This window comes from Xyrauchen texanus, chromosome 46 (assembly GCF_025860055.1).
Source record: "Xyrauchen texanus isolate HMW12.3.18 chromosome 46, RBS_HiC_50CHRs, whole genome shotgun sequence".
Taxonomy (NCBI): domain Eukaryota; kingdom Metazoa; phylum Chordata; class Actinopteri; order Cypriniformes; family Catostomidae; genus Xyrauchen; species Xyrauchen texanus.
This window is the reverse complement of record NC_068321.1, coordinates 13,571,069-13,591,571: the sequence shown is the minus strand read 5'-3', so window position 1 is coordinate 13,591,571 and position 20,503 is coordinate 13,571,069. Positions and strand designations below refer to the sequence as shown.

At 39.1% G+C, this 20,503-nt stretch overlaps 1 protein-coding gene across 1 annotated transcript; it reads right to left on the bottom strand.

Moving 5' to 3' along the window:
* Nucleotides 1-2,119: 2,119 nt before the first annotated feature.
* On the bottom strand, nt 2,120-18,986 carry LOC127638380 (very-long-chain 3-oxoacyl-CoA reductase-A). Its single transcript, XM_052119876.1, has 11 exons — nt 18,671-18,986; nt 9,306-9,352; nt 8,635-8,710; nt 5,646-5,753; nt 5,143-5,207; nt 5,001-5,045; nt 4,634-4,668; nt 4,079-4,160; nt 3,881-3,946; nt 3,374-3,523; nt 2,120-3,246 (listed from the first exon to the last, which is right to left on the bottom strand). Exons 1-11 carry the CDS (start codon nt 18,846-18,848, stop codon nt 3,139-3,141), a joined length of 960 nt encoding a protein of 319 aa, XP_051975836.1. The 5' UTR covers nt 18,849-18,986; the 3' UTR covers nt 2,120-3,138.
* Nucleotides 18,987-20,503: the final 1,517 nt, after the last annotated feature.

Below are 20,503 nucleotides of genomic sequence, written 5' to 3'. Positions count from 1 at the left end.
CCTGACTATACTTTGTGATCAGTTGAATGCCACTTTGGGGAATTACATGACTTATTTCCTTCTGAAAAAACAAAATCTGTACATTATTCCAAACTTTTGTCTGCCAGTGTATATCGAAACACCAATTAAATAAATAAATAATAATAATAATTAATAAAAAAAAGTGATACTGCTGCAGGGGCAACCATTGAGCGTGAACACATTGCAAATTGCAAATGTTGTCAACTGTATTACATGAGACAGGGGGCGCATGGCCGCACAGAAAACCGAATCCTCAATTCATCTGCATTTAACTATCAGAACGTTTAATATCTTAATGTAGACATTTTACACTAGATAGTTGTTTTTAATAAAAACGGATAATATCGAGGATTCAAACATGTGAATGAAAATAAGCCTCAGCAGTCGCTATAACAGTATTTTTTATAATAACAATAGAGAATAACAACGCCTGTGATTGGCCCATCCTGGCCAGCACTGAGAAAAGTAACAAGTATCACAAGACAGTGACGTGACGTCTACACGCTGTCAGGACCTCTAGACAATAATTTACACTTAATGATACTGACAAATTTTAATAACAAACGTAATATAAACTAACCTTTTCTGCCATAATTTTCTCACCCTCGTCGTTCAATATTTATTTAACCATAAATCTCTCTCATTCAAAACGTGAAAAAAGTGAGGTAATTTTCATTTTTGGGTGAATTATCCCTTTAACATAAGTACACATTCGAAAATCACCTACTTGTTGCTTCAAGTTGAAGTTGTTTAGGAGGACAAAAAGTTGGAAACGCTGTAAAACCGTTTGAAAAAGTTTGAACGTTCCATCTTGAGAGCAAAACTGAATAGTAATAATAATAAGATGAGACTAAAGATAAGTTTATAGGGGAGGAAATTAGTTCTTCAATGTAAAGAAATTAAATGAGTGAATTTCATAATTTAAAAGATATGCATGTTCAATGTTCAAGGTGTTATGATGGGTGGGTGTAACAGGAACAAAATGTGAAATATTCTGGTAGGTGAATGAGTTAAGTTGAACATTTCCCACCTCTTTTCCTCAGGGTAATATGGGTGGTTGGGGTGAGAGAGACAGGAGAACATGCAGCTAACTGTATTTTTGTTCAACTGATAAATAAAATGAACTGCCTCGGTTTTAGAATCTCGTTTCATTAAATAGTTGATTTTAGAAATTAATAGTATTACTAAATAGTTGGGTACAACAAGGTTAAACAACTTAAAGGAAAATTAGCTTTGTCTGCTAACAAAGTATCAATATTTAAAAAAATATATACTATTAAACATTAATGAAGCAACAATGTGTATGAAAAATAACGGAGGGTTGTTTTTTTTTATATTGGTTTTTATTTTTATAAATAATTTTTGGAAAGGTGGCTGGGGAGCACTTGTGGTAAAAGGCCATAAAGGAGGGTTAAAGTGAGATCATGTTAATATATGTGCAATATAGTCGATGCTTTCCAATTTTCTATATGTCTTTTGTTGTCCACTCTTGTTGTTACTGTCTGTTCTAACATGCTGTGATCACTCCTCTTGTCCTTGTTTTTCTGTATAAAGTCTGTGTATAGGTATGTATTTATTAATTTCTGTGTAACATCAACCTGCCAGAGGGTCTGCAGATGGAAATTAGCCTAAGGCTATAATCTGACATATTTACATTTGTGAATATATGTATTGTCCCTTTAAGAAATTAAATTAAGTATAGGGACAAAAGTAATGGTGGTGGTTGTTGCAGTTTAGTGTTTTGGGAGAAATAAGATGAAAAGTGCCTTACACAACCATTCAAATCGTATTGCATGTATTATTTCTAAAAGTATCTTTTCATTCCACTACACCAATTTATTTACCATTACGGCATTTATGTTTGTGAACGTGCTTCTCGATTGCAGGTAAAATTCAACCAGCCAATATTCTTAAACTGATTCAAATCCATTTTGGATCCTTCGTGATTGCCTTTTTAAAATCAAGTACTGCATTTCATTCAAGTCAAACAAACTGAAATATAAAAATGTTACATTTGAAATGAACTAAATGGCACTAAAACTTGCAGTATAATAAAATGTATTACAAAAAAAAAGACAAAATACAATATTACAGAAAAGTAATTTTATTAACAAACAAATATTTCAGATTATTGCACCCGAGTAAGCAGTACATCGTGTTCCACTCTTCGATATGTCTGGAATGAGCACATTCCAGGTTTTAAACCAGAGGCGACCAATGAGGTTCAACCACCTGGACATTTCAACTTGACTGACATTGCTCCGAAAATAATCATACAGAGATCTAAAATGTGGAGGTATTCCTCAAATAAGTCCATGAACGAATCAGACAATTAGCGATATTAATCTACATGGTTAGCATATAAATGTGCGTTAGGTCTGCATACAAACAGATAGCAAAGATCTCCTTTCAATAAACGTGAACAACTTCAAATCCTACAGTATAAAAAAAAGGCACACAGGTTTTATATAAACCAAGGCTGACAGGTAAACTTTAAGCCTGAAAAGGCCAATGTACAAAAAAAACACCTTATTCAGACCTCTGGTTTCATATGGATACAGTACAACAGTGCAAGATTCAGAAATAGCCACCATAGATTTTTTTAAATATGCTAAATTATAAAAGGCCAACCCCCATTTATCACTTATTAGAAGGAAAAAAGGCACAATTGCAAAATAGTTATTCGCAGTTAAGAGTGCAAGTAAACAGTCCAGGTAAAATTTTTTTTTAAATAAATATAAAACACTACCACCTCATCAATATCCCTCTGCTTACAACAGCAGTGGCAACAAAGCCCTCCCTGCAACAATGTAACACTTTTCACCCAATACAGAAAACTATACGTCCCCATTCCAGGCAACTAACAAGTCAAGAGTCATTATTTTCAGCAACATTTCATTCTCAGTGGGTCATTGTGGAACGCCGGCAGTGTCTAGACATTCATTCAAAAACATGATATACAAACAACATAAAAAAAAAAAATATTGTAAGAGGATGCACTTCAAAGATTCACCATTAAGAATCACTACTGAATCTCAAATCTCAGCACATACGTTCTGTAAAACATTTGGTCGCATTTTATTTCCATTTAATCTCTGTCACACAATGTCCTCAAAACTATCGCAGCTTTCTCCTCCTGAGATAGCCACCGCGCTGGGACTTGTTCAGGCACAGACCCAAGTAGAGGACCAGCTTTATGGGAGCCAAGACAGTTATCACCCAGCCCTGCAGAACACATGGGACAAGAACATGGTTGGTAGAGAACAATGCAACTACCATTAAAGGGACATCTAAGGGGTAAAAGGCCTTGTTTTATAGAAATAAAATGTTAGGTTGAAGATGAATGTCTTACCATGACGGCGTGAGGGAAATAGCCATTGGTTCGGTCCTGCAGTCCCACAGTGGTCAGTTCAGCAGCTACGTAGCGTTCAGGTGTGGGCTTGTCCAGAGTTGGCTTCCTGATCTTCGTCATCTTAGTAGCCACAAAGAAAGGTAGCACGCTCTACAAAAGGAACAAAGACATTTGATGACAAAATGCATACTTAGGCCTTTGGATTTGGCCTCACAGATTTCAACTTTACAAGATCTCTAAGCAAAGAAATCTTGAAGTTAACAACTTCAAGGAATCAAAAGTGATCAATTGACTTAAGTACAAGTTCATACGGTGCATTTTATTTCAAAGACAAAACTTTTCGTAATCTTTCATCAAAAACAGAACGACTTGCTCCACGCTTAAGTGGAAAAGTCACAAAAGACTTTTATTTGACGTGGCAGAAACAGCCTTGCATACATTTACTTTGGAAATTTTGGGTTGTGAACGCAGTTTCATGTTGACTTTAAAAAAAAAAAAAAAACTCACCTGGATGATGATTCCTTTACACTTGTACTCCGCTTGAAGCCCTTGTGAGAAAAAGTCCATAAAAGCCTGTAGAAAGAGAACCAGTGTAAAATAATAAATCAACCTCAGACAACTTTTGACCTGCTTTAACTACAATTACTAGAAAACAAACTTTTTAAAACGGTTTTGTTGTAAATCAACTTGGGTTAAAATACTTGCCTTAGTGGAGGAGTAGATGGTCAGCAGTGGAAGAGGGAACATGCCACTGGCAGAAGAGATGTTGAGGATAACACCTTTTGCTCTGAAATACATTACATTGATTTGTCATATTTCCTTAACTTGATTGAAACAAAAATAAAATAAAATAAAGTGATTCCAACAAAAGACCGTCACCCTGTACTTCACTTTAACACATGTCTAATGATGGTAGCCATGTGTGTTGCCATGGCACCAGCTTTCTCATGCAGTACCACTGCAGCCACAGTAGAGTGCTGGCGAGTGCAGAGGGTTGAACCTATTTGTACAAAATTTGCCCAGCTCTGTTACTGGCTTTAGAGTGTCACATGACTTTGCAGCATCCAATCAGATCAGGGAACTGATGCTTTTTAATTTCACACAGAGTGGGTATAAACGGGGTGGGTAGCAGCACTCAAAAATAGTTTAAAAGCTGCATTGAATTCTCTTTTAATGACAGGACTTGGGTTTGGAATTCCTGACATGTTAGCTGTTTGTGTTACTTAAACATGCAAGTTAGAGTTTAATCCAAGGACTCACCTTGCCTCCATTCTAGGCAGCACCAGACGAGTCATCTAATAAAAGATAATGGAAAAAAGGGAACAAGTCAAAGACTCAAGGGCAAAAAACTGACTTGAGACAACATTAAAATCAGACATGCTACAATAACATCATTCCTGTATACGAGAGAGAGAGAGCGAGAAATGCGTGGGTGGCAAGCACAGGCAGCGTTGGTGGAGATCAGCAAAACAGGGAAAGTGAACAGGTACAACAGCAGTAGATCAAAGCAGTCACATTACAGCACTTTTAAACGTAAAAATTTCAAAATTTAAAACAAATCTAAATTAGTCAATCCGAAACCATTTAGCAACCCAAGCTCTTCGATTGTAAATCAATCATGACTTACTTGGCACACTGAGGTAATGTTGACATTAATCATGGTGTTGATGAACTGGGAAAGAGGGAAGGAAAACATAATTAGTGAATATTCCTAAACAGCTGCATAGCTAGTAATACAAAGTCAGTAAGTTTTAAACAAAGTTACTTACATTTTCCAGATCAGGGATGTGCAGGAAGAACTCAGGGTAGGGATAAGAGATGCCCACATTATTAACTATTAGAAACAAAAAATGTTTTTATTATGATCAAATTTACAAGTGTAATGCAAGCATGTTCCAGAAATCACCACTAGGAGGAGACAGAGCCTCACAAGAGAATGGGAGTGATAAACAAATGAAAACCATCACGATTTCAGGAGAAAACACAAGCCCGTCTAAAAGATCAGACCAAAGTAACACTGACAGGAAATCATGAATTTCCATGTTTTACCACAAAATGATTAACGCAAAAGGAGATGCAAGACAGAATATTAGTGACTGACAGCCTCAGTCACCAATCACTTTCATTGCTTTTTACATACAATGAAAGTGATTGGTGCCTGAGGCCATCCTTTTGCCCTTTAATCATCTTTTGTGTTCCACAAATGTCAGTCGGTCATACTGGTTAGGAACAACATGAGGCTTGTAAATATAAAGAGGAGGAAGAAACTCACCAAGAACTCCAATTTCCAGTCCAGAAAGACCCTTTTCAATTTTAGGATAGATGTCAATCTGACCAAAGTCCACTGCAATGGTCTTTGTTTCCACTTTATACGTGCTTTCTGTAGATTGGGACATAAAATAATAAAAATAAAAATAAAAAAACACCACACATTTGATAGTGTTAACATATTCAACAATCCATTTGAAGGGGTCATTACATAAAGAATCAAAATTGTCCTTGATATTTTGACATAAAATGTAACTTTACTATAAAAACCAAGCTGCCAAAATGTCTCGTTCTCTACTTAATCCACATTGTGAGGTCCCCCTGTGGTACACAATTGCATCTGACCGCCTCCACAACAGCACATTTGTTGTTTACGGTCAAGTATTAATGGAGGCAGCACCAAAGCCGAGCGTTTCTGACAGGGGGTCAGAATAAGAGTGGAAAATGATCGTGTTTTACAAATATATGACAGTCTTTTTGTGCAAACAACTTTAACAATATTATAAGTGAACGTCAAGGAACCTAAAAAAATTATAATAAATAAAAATGTCATGACTCCTTTAAATCCATTCTCTCAGAAAAAATGCTGAAACAAACCAGCTGCAGAGCCCAACATTGCCATTCGGGAAATCGGTCCAAGATCAGGCATCCCAGCTATTGCCGATGATCTAAAAATAGCTTCGCTGGGACTTCGCCATGCATCAAAACACTGTACCTTCTGGACAGCAGGGGGTGCTGCGTACCAATAAAAATACTTTCTGCAGAACTTCCTAGACTTCCCTCCCCTCCGCTGCCGCTTTGAGGTGCCAGCAGCAATTAGAATTTATTGTCCAAAGGCTCATTTGTCTAAACACTGTTCCAGTCAGTGAGTTATGAGAGGAAATTTCCTCTCAAGTCTTGCAGTGAGGAGTGGTTGTTCAAAGTATCTTAACAAAAATATGCTTCAGAACAGAGGCATATTGAATACACAGTTTTTCCTTTCCTTCTTGTGCCTCAGAATGCTGTATAAACAGGAGTTTTTTGGGGGGATAATGGTCTTGGTGCCTGCTAACCCTCTGGATGAAGGTCAGTCAGTGCAAATATGAGTTATGAGAGCCATGTTTGGCAAATAACACCCAGGCTCCTGACTAGCCAAACCCCCCTCCTTTATGTGGGTTTCCGGCATGACCATTACGCTGGCGGACAATTAAGCCCCTTTCCAGGTTCAACAACGAGTGTTGTCTCTATATCTAACAGCCAAAAATATATGCCGCAAAAGTGATTGTGATAGCAGCATGTGATGGCACAAATACAATGAATGTCCAAGAAAAGCTTAACAGATTACTGACAAGGTGCACTAGCATTTCAGAAGAATCGAGTTAGTTACTGTGCTGGAGCTAATCAGGAGCTAATGTTAGCGAATGAGTTAAGAGACAAATCAAGACATTGTTACTTAATTATTCAGTAAACACCATGAGGCTGTACTACTGCTTTCCTCAGTGACAATGTGGGAAAGGGAAAAAAGACCCTTCACATTCTTTTAGCTATTCCTGCTCCATTCACACAAACTAAGATACATGAATAACCCTAAATGTAATACCAAACCGGTTACACATATTTTAAAGTAGTCGGTCACATTTTCTTTCACAGTTTTGTTTATTGTTTGAGGATGAAGGCATGTCATACAACCTGCCCATTTTGGCGTCTGACAAATTTGGCTAGCTTTTACCAAGTGACAGATGAATTGACACCAAAATACCTTAGAGTTTGACTGGACGCACTTATACAGTAAATACCCATACACCTACTTATTCACACAGTTATCATCTAATCAGTCAATTGTGTGGCTGCAGTGCAATGGATCAAATCATGCAGATACAGGACAGGAGAGTCAGTTAATGTTCACATCAACCATCATAATGGGGGAAAAAATGTGATCTCCGTGATTTTGGGAGTGGCATGATTGTTGGTGCAAGAAGGGCTGTTTGAGTATTTCTGTAACTGCTGATCTCCTGGAATTTTCACACACAACAGTATCTAGAGTTTACTCAGAATGCCAAAAACAAAAAACATCCAGGGAGCAGCAGTTATGTGGATGAAAATGCCTTGATCATGAGAGGGCATCAGAAAATGGCTGCCAGAAAGGCTATGGTAACAACTCTGTACAATTATAGTGATCAGAATATAGCATCTCAGAATGCACAACACGTTGCACCTTGAGGTGGATGGTCTACAACAGCAGAAGACCATGTTGGGCACTTTATTAGGACCATAATGTTCCTAATAAAAGTACTTTGAGTGTATGCATATATATATATATATATATATATATATATATATAAACATTTATATTAAAGCATTTTTCTTCCCTTTTAAAAGTTTAGTAGTCCATTTAGCCATCCCTAATGCATGGTTATATAGTTGGTGGCATTTTATAATTTACATTAAGCACAGGCTGGTTTAAAACAGCACATTTGGTCTGGCTTGGCAATGCAAATAAAGAATTGGAAGCAGTCTGAGGAAATATGAACACAGCCTCAAGGATACCTAAAAAATAAATGGCCACAGAAGTATAATTTTGTGATTAATAGTATGTGAAATGCATCAGAAGTCATTTTTAACCCATCTAACTGATCAAAAGGGTTGATTTGTTGTTGACGCCCAAATATCACACAGGGGGACTTATGGACCAATGACTGTAGGACCTTTAAGTTGCTATCTAAATGTTTAAGAATATTGCTCTAGGATTGGCTCTCTGTAAATACTCGTCACTTATAGGAACATTAAAAGGTAAACAGTGTTTCAGCCTTATTCTGAGAAATGTTATGCATGCACCTTTGACTGTGTACCCCTGCCAGGCTGCATCAACTCTCCACCCAAGAAGTGAATCAGACCCCCCCTCTCCCCCCGCCTCTCAGGACAGGGCTAAAAATAAACCCAGTTTCATTAACACCAGGAGAACTGTCTGTCATTCACAGAAAGTTTGCGGTTTGAAAACACACACAAACACTGACCAAGAAACTTTGCCACGTCGTCAAGCTTCTCTTGGGAGCGGCTGATGAGCATCATGGAGAATCCTCGATGAGCAAGCTGAAAAGGGAAAAATTAGAATTACTGCATAACAGAAATGCAAAGCATCTGTAGGAACATTTCCGATGAAGACTTCCCAAAATTGGTGCAAAAACTTACTATGGATATTTATGGCCTAAAATTATTCAATGTAAAATGGGAAAGGAGAAAGTATTCCTTTCCCAGCTTAATATGGAAAGAACTGCAAGTAAGCCATTTATACATAGACTACCCTAAATGTGTAAACACTCTTGCCCGGCATGAGGCAACAACATTGAATTCATCAATAGCATGTGTTTGGGGCTTGTGCAACCAATGGTATACAGGGGGAGTGTTTGGGAAACTTGTTTAAAAGCAGTTTTGATTTTTGCAATACCATTTGTTGATGGAAGTGGCACCGAAATTACACTTCAGCTTGATATTAATTTAGAAAAAGTAAAGTGGCCTAGAAGATCTGCTGCTTTTAAATGTACAAGTTACGTGATGTAACAACTCTTTTTTCCATCAGAAGTCTTCTAGTCACCCTCCTTCTCTTGGCCTCAGAGTAAAACCTCTGTCTTGTGATGAGTCACCGTGCTTTCCATGGAGCGAAGAGATAAATAAGTGAAACCCTTACCTCCTCCGCATAGGATTTCCCAATCCCATCCGTGGCTCCAGTCACAACTGGAAAAACGAGAAAGAGACGGGATCAGTGTTTGCGGCATCAAAATTCACTCACTCACACACACACACACACACACACACACTCTAAATAAACTGGGCAAACAGGTATGAAAGAAACCCCACACCTGCGAAACTGCCATCTAAAAAGGCCACGAGTTTGCTGAACAGCAATCAACGTCTGTGTTAAGACTAAATAAACCAGTCACATAATCTCAGTTTTTTGGGAGAGACAAAAGCTAAACAGGAGATTCCACCAAGACGAAAATGATCTGAATTTGAGTGAGGTTCCTAAGACATCTATTATAAAAAAATTTTTTTACAAATAAGCAACAATAAGCAGCCCATCTCCATTTCCCAAGATGCTTCAGTTTTATAAAATGTATATGCAGGCATAGAAATAAATAAAAAAAATAAGCATGAAGACACATTTGGTGATGGCTGATCAAAGTGAGGCATGGGCAGTGGTCATTTGCAAGAACAGGGCTGTGGGGGAGAGAAGAATAGGGGGGTATGACGTCTGTAGAGCACGACAGCACAGGAGGGGCGAGGAGGGATCCTGGGGGCTGCTAAAAATAGAAACTGGAAAGGGGGGGGGGTAAATGGGAGACTGCGCAATGTCAGATGTGGGTAGAGAGTGAGAGAGAATACGAGATCGAAGGAGAGAAGGGACAAAGAGGCTGATGTGATTCACAAGCAGTTTTCTAACATCCAAAGAATGAAGCGCTTCATCATAAAAGCCTCAAATGGGCGTTAAACTACCATACCTTAGAAGCTGTAGGTTTATGATCAGAAAGATCTCAACTCAAGTTAATGTTCACATCCTTCATTTGATAGTATAAAGATACATGGTCAGAGAATTCCATGCTTCAGGCAATTGTTTATGAACATTACACCAGCACACTTGTAGCAAGAGGGATTGGGAAATAATTTTCAGGATATCATTAGAGAATGCAGAAGTAGAAAATGAGGTGGAGAACCTAAGTTTTAACATTCTGTAGGTCATCAAAAAGCTCTGCAATCCATAAATTAAACTTATAACAGCATAGAGCTCATAACCAAAGTCTACAGTTGCTTTATTTAATAAATAGTAACGCAACTTGATCCGTTGAAATTAACAGTAAATTCAGCAGACATGTGCTTTAAGAAACATTCTTGTAATACTTGAGCGTTTTAGGCAAACATCATTAAAATAAATGAATATCAGGTCATGACATGACCATGGACTTCATTACGGAGAAGTTTAGGCAGGTGCTTCATATTTTCCCCAAACCTTCAGGAATTCCATTCCAGTCTCATAACAAGGGTGGCAATAGTACGAGATTTAGAACACTTTTACTCCCATAGAAAAATGATTTCTACTACTTTTCCTTTTTAAACTCTAACCCAAATGCCAAACCTACACCTAACAGGTGAAGGAAGCTGACCCCTTACCCAAACCCAACAATGTTATTTTGATACAATAACAAGGAGTTTGGAAAGAGACGAGGGACGTGCGTTACAGGTTATTCACATATAATCAGTCATTTGCATCACATAAATATGGAAAAGGTGACCGAATTTGTTCAGATGTTTCCCCTTAAATTGTTGGTTAGGAGGCTAGCTAAAATTTAATTGCCATTTTGTATCGATTTAAAATTCTGTTTATTTGTAGACTGGTTTAGTGTCTATGGGAATTAAAGTCATAACTTTTTGTACAAGCCAATTCCTACAATACCTTACAATTGCGCCATCTTGTACAAATAACTACAACGTTATGACATCATGTTGAGAATTCCACACTTAAGACAATTGTGCATGTGCACATACATCAGAATGGCTCAAACCAAAGCAAAAAGGGCTTTGGGGCAATTCACAGAATTACAAGTGAGAATAGACATAGAAAGGCAGCGGACACTTTTGGCAACTCATCCTTTGCTACATCCTTTTCACCATCTAGTCCCATATATTACGATTCCACTCTACCATAACCTTGACATTGTGATGGATACACAAGATATCATAAAATGGACTGCCAACCATCAAAATCAAAGTCTGTCCCACAGAAACACCCACAGCTCCGAGCAGGACTTAATTCACCTTACGTGAGCCATACGTCTGTGACAAACCACAAAGATGCACGCAAGAAGCCACATGAACATTACCAGAAGCATTGATGCTTGACCGGAGATGCTTACAGATTTTGTGTACAAATTATATATGCGTTTATTTAGACGACGGTGAGATGGAAGCATGAAATAGATCAGTTTATCTAGATGCCGCTACACCTTTCAGAAACAGTCACGAGATATCTAAATGGTCCATCAAACCTTCCAATTAAATAAAAATAAGAATGAATAGACCCAGGAGGAGCTACTCGCCCCTCTTGAAGTGAACATTCGTGCTTTGGTACATTCAGGAACAGCGCGTTCAGAAATATCGAGCTGCACAGGCGCACTGGCCCTGATCAGACTCCGTATTCCAGCACTAAATAAAAAGCAGCTGGGTGAGTAAAAATAGCTGCCTCGTCTGGAACAGCCGCAGCACTTGAATACCAACAAGATGCTGCCCGCTCAACCTCTCGCTCTCTTTCTCTGCATCCCCCAGCAACACACATCATTGTAGAGCCCTTGGTACAAGGGAAAAAAAGCTGACGGATGATTATTGAACAGGAAATTTATGCTTGCAGTTATTCTAATAGGCCTAATATTCAAAATATCCGAGGCCAGTTTAGTGTAATTAAAATGGGGGTGCGATGCAGTCTCTGCGTTCATCTTTAGACCAGCTTCTACTGTATGCAATCGGTCGCATCACTTCTCCATCTATCTCCCCATCCATGAATGAACAGTTGCATTCTTGGCTCGGTAGCACTGCAGAATGCTTACACCTCCGCCCACTCCCCTCAAAGCAGCAGCATCATGCTTTAAATAGAACAACCCAGTCACATGGCCAGCACGAAAACTACACACCAGAGCAGTTCAGCACCCAAAATAGAATCTATACTCCGATAAAGTTGGATTGGAAAAAAAAAAAAAAAAAAAATGGTGGGGGGGAGAAGGTGCAACCAGAAATGGCAGCAAAAGCTTGCTACCAAAAAAAAAAAAAAAAAGGTGAAAATCAATAGTTCTCTCTGCAATGGTCTTCTTGCAAAAAATTAGAACAGAAAAAGGGCAGAAATAATTCAAAACATCGAAAAATAGACTAGGTATATTTTGGTCTGCCTGAGCAGTAAAAAAGGGAGACTGGAAAACAAAAAGGCAGTAGAACTTGCCATTGAATGTGTGCAAAAGTAGCACCCATCATGCATGCCCAAAGTAAAATACTGTATAAAAAGGCATTAAAATAAACGCCTCTAGGACTCTAGAGACCTTTCACATACATTTTCAGTTCTTGGAGCAGAATGAATTGCTGTAGCAGAAAATGACACATTCTAAGCAGATGAAAACAGACTTGGAAACACTAGAGCAGTTTAAAATGAGTGGAAATACTGCGTTTATGGTAGGCGCTAGCTTTCTGAATCTAAATTAAACAACTCAGGCCAAGGAGATCCAATTAAACGTATGCTATAATTCCACACAATAGCTGGTCGGAATGGGATGTGAATTGTAACTGTAATGTTAAACGCCAGATGGAAGATTTCCTTTTTCTGGATATATAAATAAATAAATGGAGCAGAGTCGTGACAGAAGAGAAAAGGGAGGGTGGGGGCTCGCAGAGAGCGAACAAACAGATTCGGGAGGGGGTGGTGTGGTGGGGGGGTTCTTAGTGATTGAGACGAAGGGGATGAGCAAGAGATGGGAGGATGGAGATAGGCTTAGACAGAGGGGGCTGAGAATATTCAAGGGGTACATAGCATCCTCGGATTTCGGCACGTGGCAACAGTGTTAGTCACATGAACGGCAGCGTTCTCTTTGAAGACCCCACCACCCGTGCCTCTTCAAGAGCCAGCAGTCACACTGTCATCATTCACAGTGCACAAGGGCTCACACATTCACAAGTTGCGCAATCTCATTCACTTTGTACCTTTTACCTAGCATGAATGGGATAATGTTGCTATCCTCAAACCTGTGCATCCACAATCAGTGAGAAAACAAAGCTTGAACACAAACGCTTTCAGAACAAAACTAAATGGTGCATTCTAATAAACCTCACCTGTGCCTAGAAATGTTGGCCAGAAGCAGTTTTGAAACACAAAACTCCCACCATTTTAATGTCAAACCAAGTCTGTATGACACAATCACCCCCATCCCTATGAATGACTGCAGCTCTATTACATAACTGTGTGATTCTTAAACACATTTAGTGTTCTAAAAAAGGATGAAGTGGGGACTCATGAAGTGAGATGGGGAAGGGTGAGGGGTTGATGAAGCTCTAATTCTGGCTACTCAGTCAGCAGAACAACCTGGCTAAGAGAAAGGCCAACCGATCTCATGCTTGCAGTTCACTGCACCAGTCAAATAAACAAATCACCATGAACACTAAACCTGGCAGTCTAATTTAAGAATAACTACCCATACATACAGTATTGGGTGTGCACTGTAGCACTCTAACGTAATCTCTGTTTCACGTAGGGCTCGGCAATATAGCTGCAGAATTCTCTATATCTTTTTAGCTTATTGACGATATTGGATTTATATCTAGAAAATGATGTAATTGCTCTGAAATAGCATATACAATTCTTCAGAGGAACACTGTACAGTAGTAGATTCAAAATAAAAATCTAAAAATAATGAAGGCAGGTTTTCCACAATTCTTTACTTAATTAACATAAGAACGATATCAACACATTTTCATTTAGATGCACCAATACAGTAATAGGCAATATTTACTTACATTTTAGGCCTATTTGTACCACAGCATTGTTCACTCACTTTTTGGATGGCCTAATTAATATTATATGCAAATACTGAATATATAAAAATATGAGGATTGCATTATTTTTTTTACAATAAAAGTACATTTGTAGCATTTCCTTTACTTTTACCTGGAGCTTTTATTATGGCGGAACACAGTCCCAGCGCCTGAAATAATGTCAGAATAGGTATTCGATGGATGCAATTGTCTGCTTGTAAAACAGTAGGCCTATGTTCTTTAGGTATGCAGGTCAGTAGTATGAATAGATTCTGGACATGATTCTGGACAGCGGAGTAAAGTTACTCTGCTATTCTGGACATACTATGGGGAAGTGGGTATTGACCTGAAACTCATTTGTATGATGTAATAACCGCGAAAAGGGTCTACTCTGGTTACAACTTTTGTTAAACAAGCACGAGGAACAGCTTTCTTGGTAGTACTTGCAGTTGAAAGAGTCACCTAGCTGATGGTTCATCGCAGTTCTTTTAAATCCAGCGTTTTGAACATGATGTCGCCTCCCGAGGGGTTATGGGTTCGTAAAGTGTTCAAACGATCCACACCTTAAAATCTCAACAGAAATAGTAGGTAATTTGGGTATTTCTCGCTTGATGTTTTCTGAATACTGAGGATTTGGACATACTACTCCATTGGCATACTATTTAGTAGCGAAGTAGCCTATCCGGACACAGCGGGTGTATGTATTTTTCCAGATTGCGATGTTGCTAATTAAAAATCTGTTAAAACGCCCCCCTTTCCCGTAAATACCGTGTCCATTTTTAGATTTGTATAATAACTTGTAACGCTTGAAAATGTTTGAAATTGCACTACTGTGTGGATCTGCTATGGAATGATACTCCGGACATTAGCGCTGTTTTCACAACGCACGCAAACCGCTCTGACAGCGCTTCATCACACAACACGTAACCTGTTCATATCATGCTGAATCACACACAGACCATGTAGGCTATTCATTGAATTTAATTGCAGCCTTTTGAGGTTTAAAACTCACAAATGACGATACGGAGATGTTTGTTATTGTGAAATTAGTCTCATGAATCTACACCCTGGTAATGCATTTTAATTTATCAAAATAAAAGTCATTGCAATACAGTGATTAGAATTAACATTAACAGGAATATATAAAGTACATCTGGAACTGGGGGAAAAATATGCTTAATGGTCGTGAAAAGCATGTCACGCAACATGAGGTAAAAACAAGGTTAAAAAAAAAATAATTCTATATTCAAAGTAAAAATACTAAAGTAAAAGCATGTGTAAAAAACACACACGGGTGAAAAGTTACCTGGACACGTTTCTGTGCGATTCAACAAATAACATATTCAGATTGGATGATGCAACTAACCTGTGTGAATGCTTATTGCCTCATACGTTTTTTTTTTTCTTTTTTTTCTTATTATTTATTCTGCAAGGCATTAACAGTTCTATTGTCCATGTATGCATCTGTAAATCCTTTTTAAAGAATGCTGCATGGGATTCTTGTTAAATGTATAATTGAATAATGTTGAGAGAGAGAGAGAAGCCACACCTGACTAATAATAATGGTCTTATAAAAACACTGTGCTTCTAATGCTGCAAGCAGATCATGGACAATGGCTAAACCAGAGGCTTATATGCCAAGGCAGTGCAGTACCCAAAAATATCACCAGGGGTCTCCCTTAAAATGTTACCGTCTCAGTTGAGGAGCTTCTTCCTCATAACTAGAAGTATGAATCTCTAATGTGACTCACCTTCAAGTTACTGCAAACTCAGCACATTGTACCTTGAGAAATGCAGAGTTTTATGACATCAGTGACTTCAGACCCTCAACATGCCTGTAAATGAGTTTATAAGATGGTGCACTGAGGGAGACAGGGACTGTGTGTGAACATTTCAAGGAACCATCAGTTTTCACACAACTTAAGAGTTGAGATTGGGAAATGGACTGTTGCTCAACCTGACAAGACCTGTGCTTCTGGATTGGCAGGAAAAGGGACAAGTCGCCCCCCTCCTCCCTCCTCCCTCCCTCCCTCCTCCTCCTCCTCCTCCTCCTCCTCCTCCCCCACTTAATCACCTCCACCTTACCTGTGCGCAAGCTGCCTTAGCTAAACGCACATTAAAACTGAACGAGTCAGACTGGTACCCGGCTTGTCTAGTTTCAAGGAGTGGCTTTCATCACCTCAGTATTTGACATCACACTTACAGAATGTACGAAGGAAATATTTCAAGCATGGTTTAAAAATGTCACTCTGAAATGGTGGCATTGTGGCCTTGTAGCTGAAAACTAAATGGGTGTGGGTTCGAAACCTGATACATGTATTATCACTATTAAATGGACACTATGGACCTCATTTAATGCTGCGCCATTTTTAATCATTGGCTGGAATAAAAACACGGCTGTGAGCGATAAGAAACACAAGCTGCTTCTGAATATCCATTCTTCCTTACTATATAGTATGTAATGCAGTAGTATATCAGAATCCTCCGTATTCATAAAATAGTAAGTGAGAAATTCCAAGATGATCTACAATTCCAGGCGACATTCTGAAGTGCGGATACATTCAGATCCCATAATCCCTTGGAAACAGAGACCTTGTCAACGTTGGATTTAAAAGAACAGCGGTGAATCACGACTCTTTTCAACTGTAAAAGGAGAGGTGTATGGAGAGGTGGTGGTGTAGTGGTCTAAACCACAGTACTGGTAAACTGGTAATCAGAAGGTCATTGGTTCGAGCCCCACAGCCACCACCATTGTGTCCTTGAGCAAGTCACTTAACTCCAGGTTGCTCCAGGGGGATTGTCCCTGTAAGAAGGGCTCTGTAAGTCACTTTGGATAAAAGCGTCTGCCAAATGCATAAATGTAAATGTAAATTATATATAGCCTATATACCAACAAAGTTGTTCCCTAAATGGTGCTTGTTTAACAAAACCAGAGTAGAGTTTTGCAGTTGTTTAGATTACATGATATATTTGCAACAGTACATTGCCCACATTCCTGGATGAAGTATGTCCGCAATCTTTTCATACTACTTGCACGCATGCATGCATACCTAAAGAGTGTCCTGTTTTACCAGCCAAGAAGTGCGTCCTTCATTAAATAATGTACATACTCGTCAGTAGCCCATGCGATTTTGGATGCAGGGACCATCTCTTTATTGGGTTAAGTTGTCAAAAGTTTGAAAAAAGTCTTTCCAGAAAATTTCACTAGACAAAAAACACAAGTATGAGAGTCCATTCCTCAGCCTCGTTTTCATTCCCGTCAAAAATAAAACATGGCGCTACTCTGAATAAGGACGACAGTGACCTTGAGTTCTGAGGCTCTGAACCACAGGGGCCCTGTCCCTGTAATCGGTCTCTTTGGATAAAATATCAGCGAAAACACAAACTAGATCATTTATTTCTTCAAAAGACTCGTTATTCATCAGAGCTTGAAAACGCTTCATATGTGCAATGACCAAGTCGACCGCTGGGGGCTTTGAATGCTGTTGCACCTGCTGCCTAGGCAACATCCCCCTACAAGTAAAATATGGCATGATGAGCCATTTCAAAATCTTTAACAGGGAGATGAGTGAAGTTACCGTGCTCGAGTCAGATTAAGCTTCCGAGGAAAACGTTGCTTTGTACTTCATGGCATTTTAAAATCTGTGCATCACACGCAGTCTCCTCTCACATGCCGCACGTGGTATGGACCCGCATTATAATTAAGATTGGCGTTTTAAACTGCGTCATGTTGCCAGAACCAACCTCTGTGCCCCAGTGAGGGGATGGATACCAGTCGAAAATACATCAATCGAGAGGTTAAGCCGCAATTTGCCCACAAATCTGTCAAAGCGATCTGAAAAAGCGCATTTGTCGGGACACACATTGGCACAGCGCGGCCGGGAAACTGGATGACTGGGTCAGGCTAGGCCAGACACATTAGATTAAGGAAAAACTACAATTGCGGAAAATGATACGTTTACCGACATGACCCTTTTAAAAATGGTTCTGATTTTAAATGTGCTAAAATGACAAACCATTTAGGTAAAAGCAAACTTAAATCTAATTAGTAAAATGTTTAACCTAATATATTAAAAGCAATGCTATCTAAAAATGTCAGTTGAATTAGGCATCAAAACCTGACTGACTGGGAGTATGTTGTATTTGCGCATAATATATGAATGTATGGCGCAATCAGTCAACCTGAGACACGTCGCCTCTATTGACCATACGCATAAAATTATAATGCCTCAATTAGTCTGGTGATTTAATCTTTCCCTAATGGTTATACATTAAACTGAGAGGCTTAAACATTCATCTTTTTTTAACGATGATGAGGTGTTAAATTGCATCTAATGCGGCGAAACGGACAAAAGTTACAATTAGCTATTATACTTTCCACAAATCCAAAAGTTCATCATTTAATTGAAGTCTTCAAATACGCACTATATTTATGCCACTCATGTCCTGTCAATACACGCTTGCAGTTCCAAATGATGTCTTTGAACTTACCTGCCCATTTTCCCAATTTGGGAGAGAGTAAATCCCCGTTTCCCAGCACCCATATCCTAAAGCCAGTGACAATCATGTACAACAGCCACAGCGCCAGCGAGGCCGTGGTAAATGCACCGACCCAGAAGAGCGCTCTTTCGGCAGGTTGAAGCGTCTCCACCACGTTAAACGACTCCATGTCTACGGCTGGCTGTGCGTGGTGAATGACCTGCAAAATTAGGCGTTAAGCACTGCTTTAAAGCTTCAATGTGTGCGCCCCTTTATAAGCAGGTTGTGGCATCACACCCCTACAACTCCTCCAACATACTAGTCTATCCAGATTTAAGTGCACACCTCCCACCTACTCCGTCGCCGCCCATTCAAACCCACGGCCATTGTGGATTGGACGATACCCCTGTCTGCCAATGGCACCTTAGCGTTCTTTGGTTCTTGCGTGCGTCAATCACAAAAAGTCCATTCTCATTCATTCGGTTCTCCGTTTCAATGGGGCGGACCGAAAGCTGTTCTGAGTGAGAAGAGATTGGACAAACATTCCAGTAACATCCATTCAAAGAGTACCATTGGTTGTGATTCAGAACTGGTTTTTCTGTTTCAGTTAGAGTTACGAAACCTGCAAACCCACGCTTCCAACAATCACCCTCCACACAATTTATGAATGAAGCTGGTTGTCTATTGGTTAAAGTGACTCGTGCTGTCCCGCCCATTTTGTGATGTCGGTAAGATTGTATTTGTCGACAGGAACGTCAGTTAGATTCATTCACTAGAGATGTCATACCAATGAGTCATTCGCTGAAAAAAGTCAGGCATGTTTGTTTGGTGCCTTATAGGTCGACAGAACTTATTCAGAATAACAACATAGCTATTTTTTGTCGACAATAAAAACGAGGCGGTGATGTGTGTGTGGGATGATGGCATCATGGTATATTCATGTACATATAGGTAAAATCGTTAAGGAAAGTTCTGTGGTGGTTTTTATTGCTGTTTAGTGCTTTGTGAGAAAATAAAAGTGCCTTTTACCAGTTTACCAGTTGCCTTTTGTCAACTGAAATGTTTTAGAAAGTTTTTTTTTCTGTATTACATCAGCTGAACGGTCAACACCAATGTAAACAACAGTAGACTACAACCCATTGAATAGACTGTAAGTCAATCCCTCATAGCCTCTTTTTCATTCCTTTAAAAAAATGAATTTAGCTCTACTCTAAATAAGATCTGATATTAAACTAAATACTTGTCTTTACCTTTATAACAAATAAAACGACGAGCATCCTTGTGGATAAGACCAACTACCAAAAAAACTACAATTACCAGACAGCTCTGTTCGAAAACATCGCGAGATTTCCTCGCGCAAGTAACGGGGAAGAGAGACTGGATTCGTAAACACATTGGCACACAGTAAGATATGCTGGATATTCAGCGGCTATGGTTTTCAAACCCTTTTTTAATTGACTCGTAAGCGCATGAATAACGTCCGGAAAACGCGAGTGTTGAAAGCAATTAAACTCGTGTTATTCGGATGATTTGTTCAAGCAGAGCTAAGTCAGGCATGCACAGTCAGTCAAGACTACACAGTCAGTCAGACTACAACACTCCAACACATCGATGTGTACTGTCGCCATTCGGGTCTGCTTACGACCCGAAACTTAACTTAAAATACAAGCCAACCGAGATGTATTCAATTGAAGTAACGTACATAACATACGGAGCACAGAGTGCTAAGTTCAAAAAAGCATTGGTTTCGTCGAGAAGAGTATTTTAATGTCAGTATTTTGAATTGTAAGATGACCTGGCTGTAGATGCCTGTCAATCCAGCTATACATTTCCCTCATGCTTGTC

Coding starts and splice junctions, on each gene's coding strand:
- LOC127638380 (XM_052119876.1), bottom strand. CDS start 18,848: ATGGAGTCGTTTAACGTGGTGGAGACGCTTCAACCTGCCGAAAGAGCG. Junction 5,046..5,142: donor ACATCCCTGATCTGGAAAAT/GTAAGTAACTTT, acceptor CCTCTTTCCCAG/TTCATCAACACCATGATTAA. Junction 4,669..5,000: donor ACATTACCTCAGTGTGCCAA/GTAAGTCATGAT, acceptor ATCTTTTATTAG/ATGACTCGTCTGGTGCTGCC.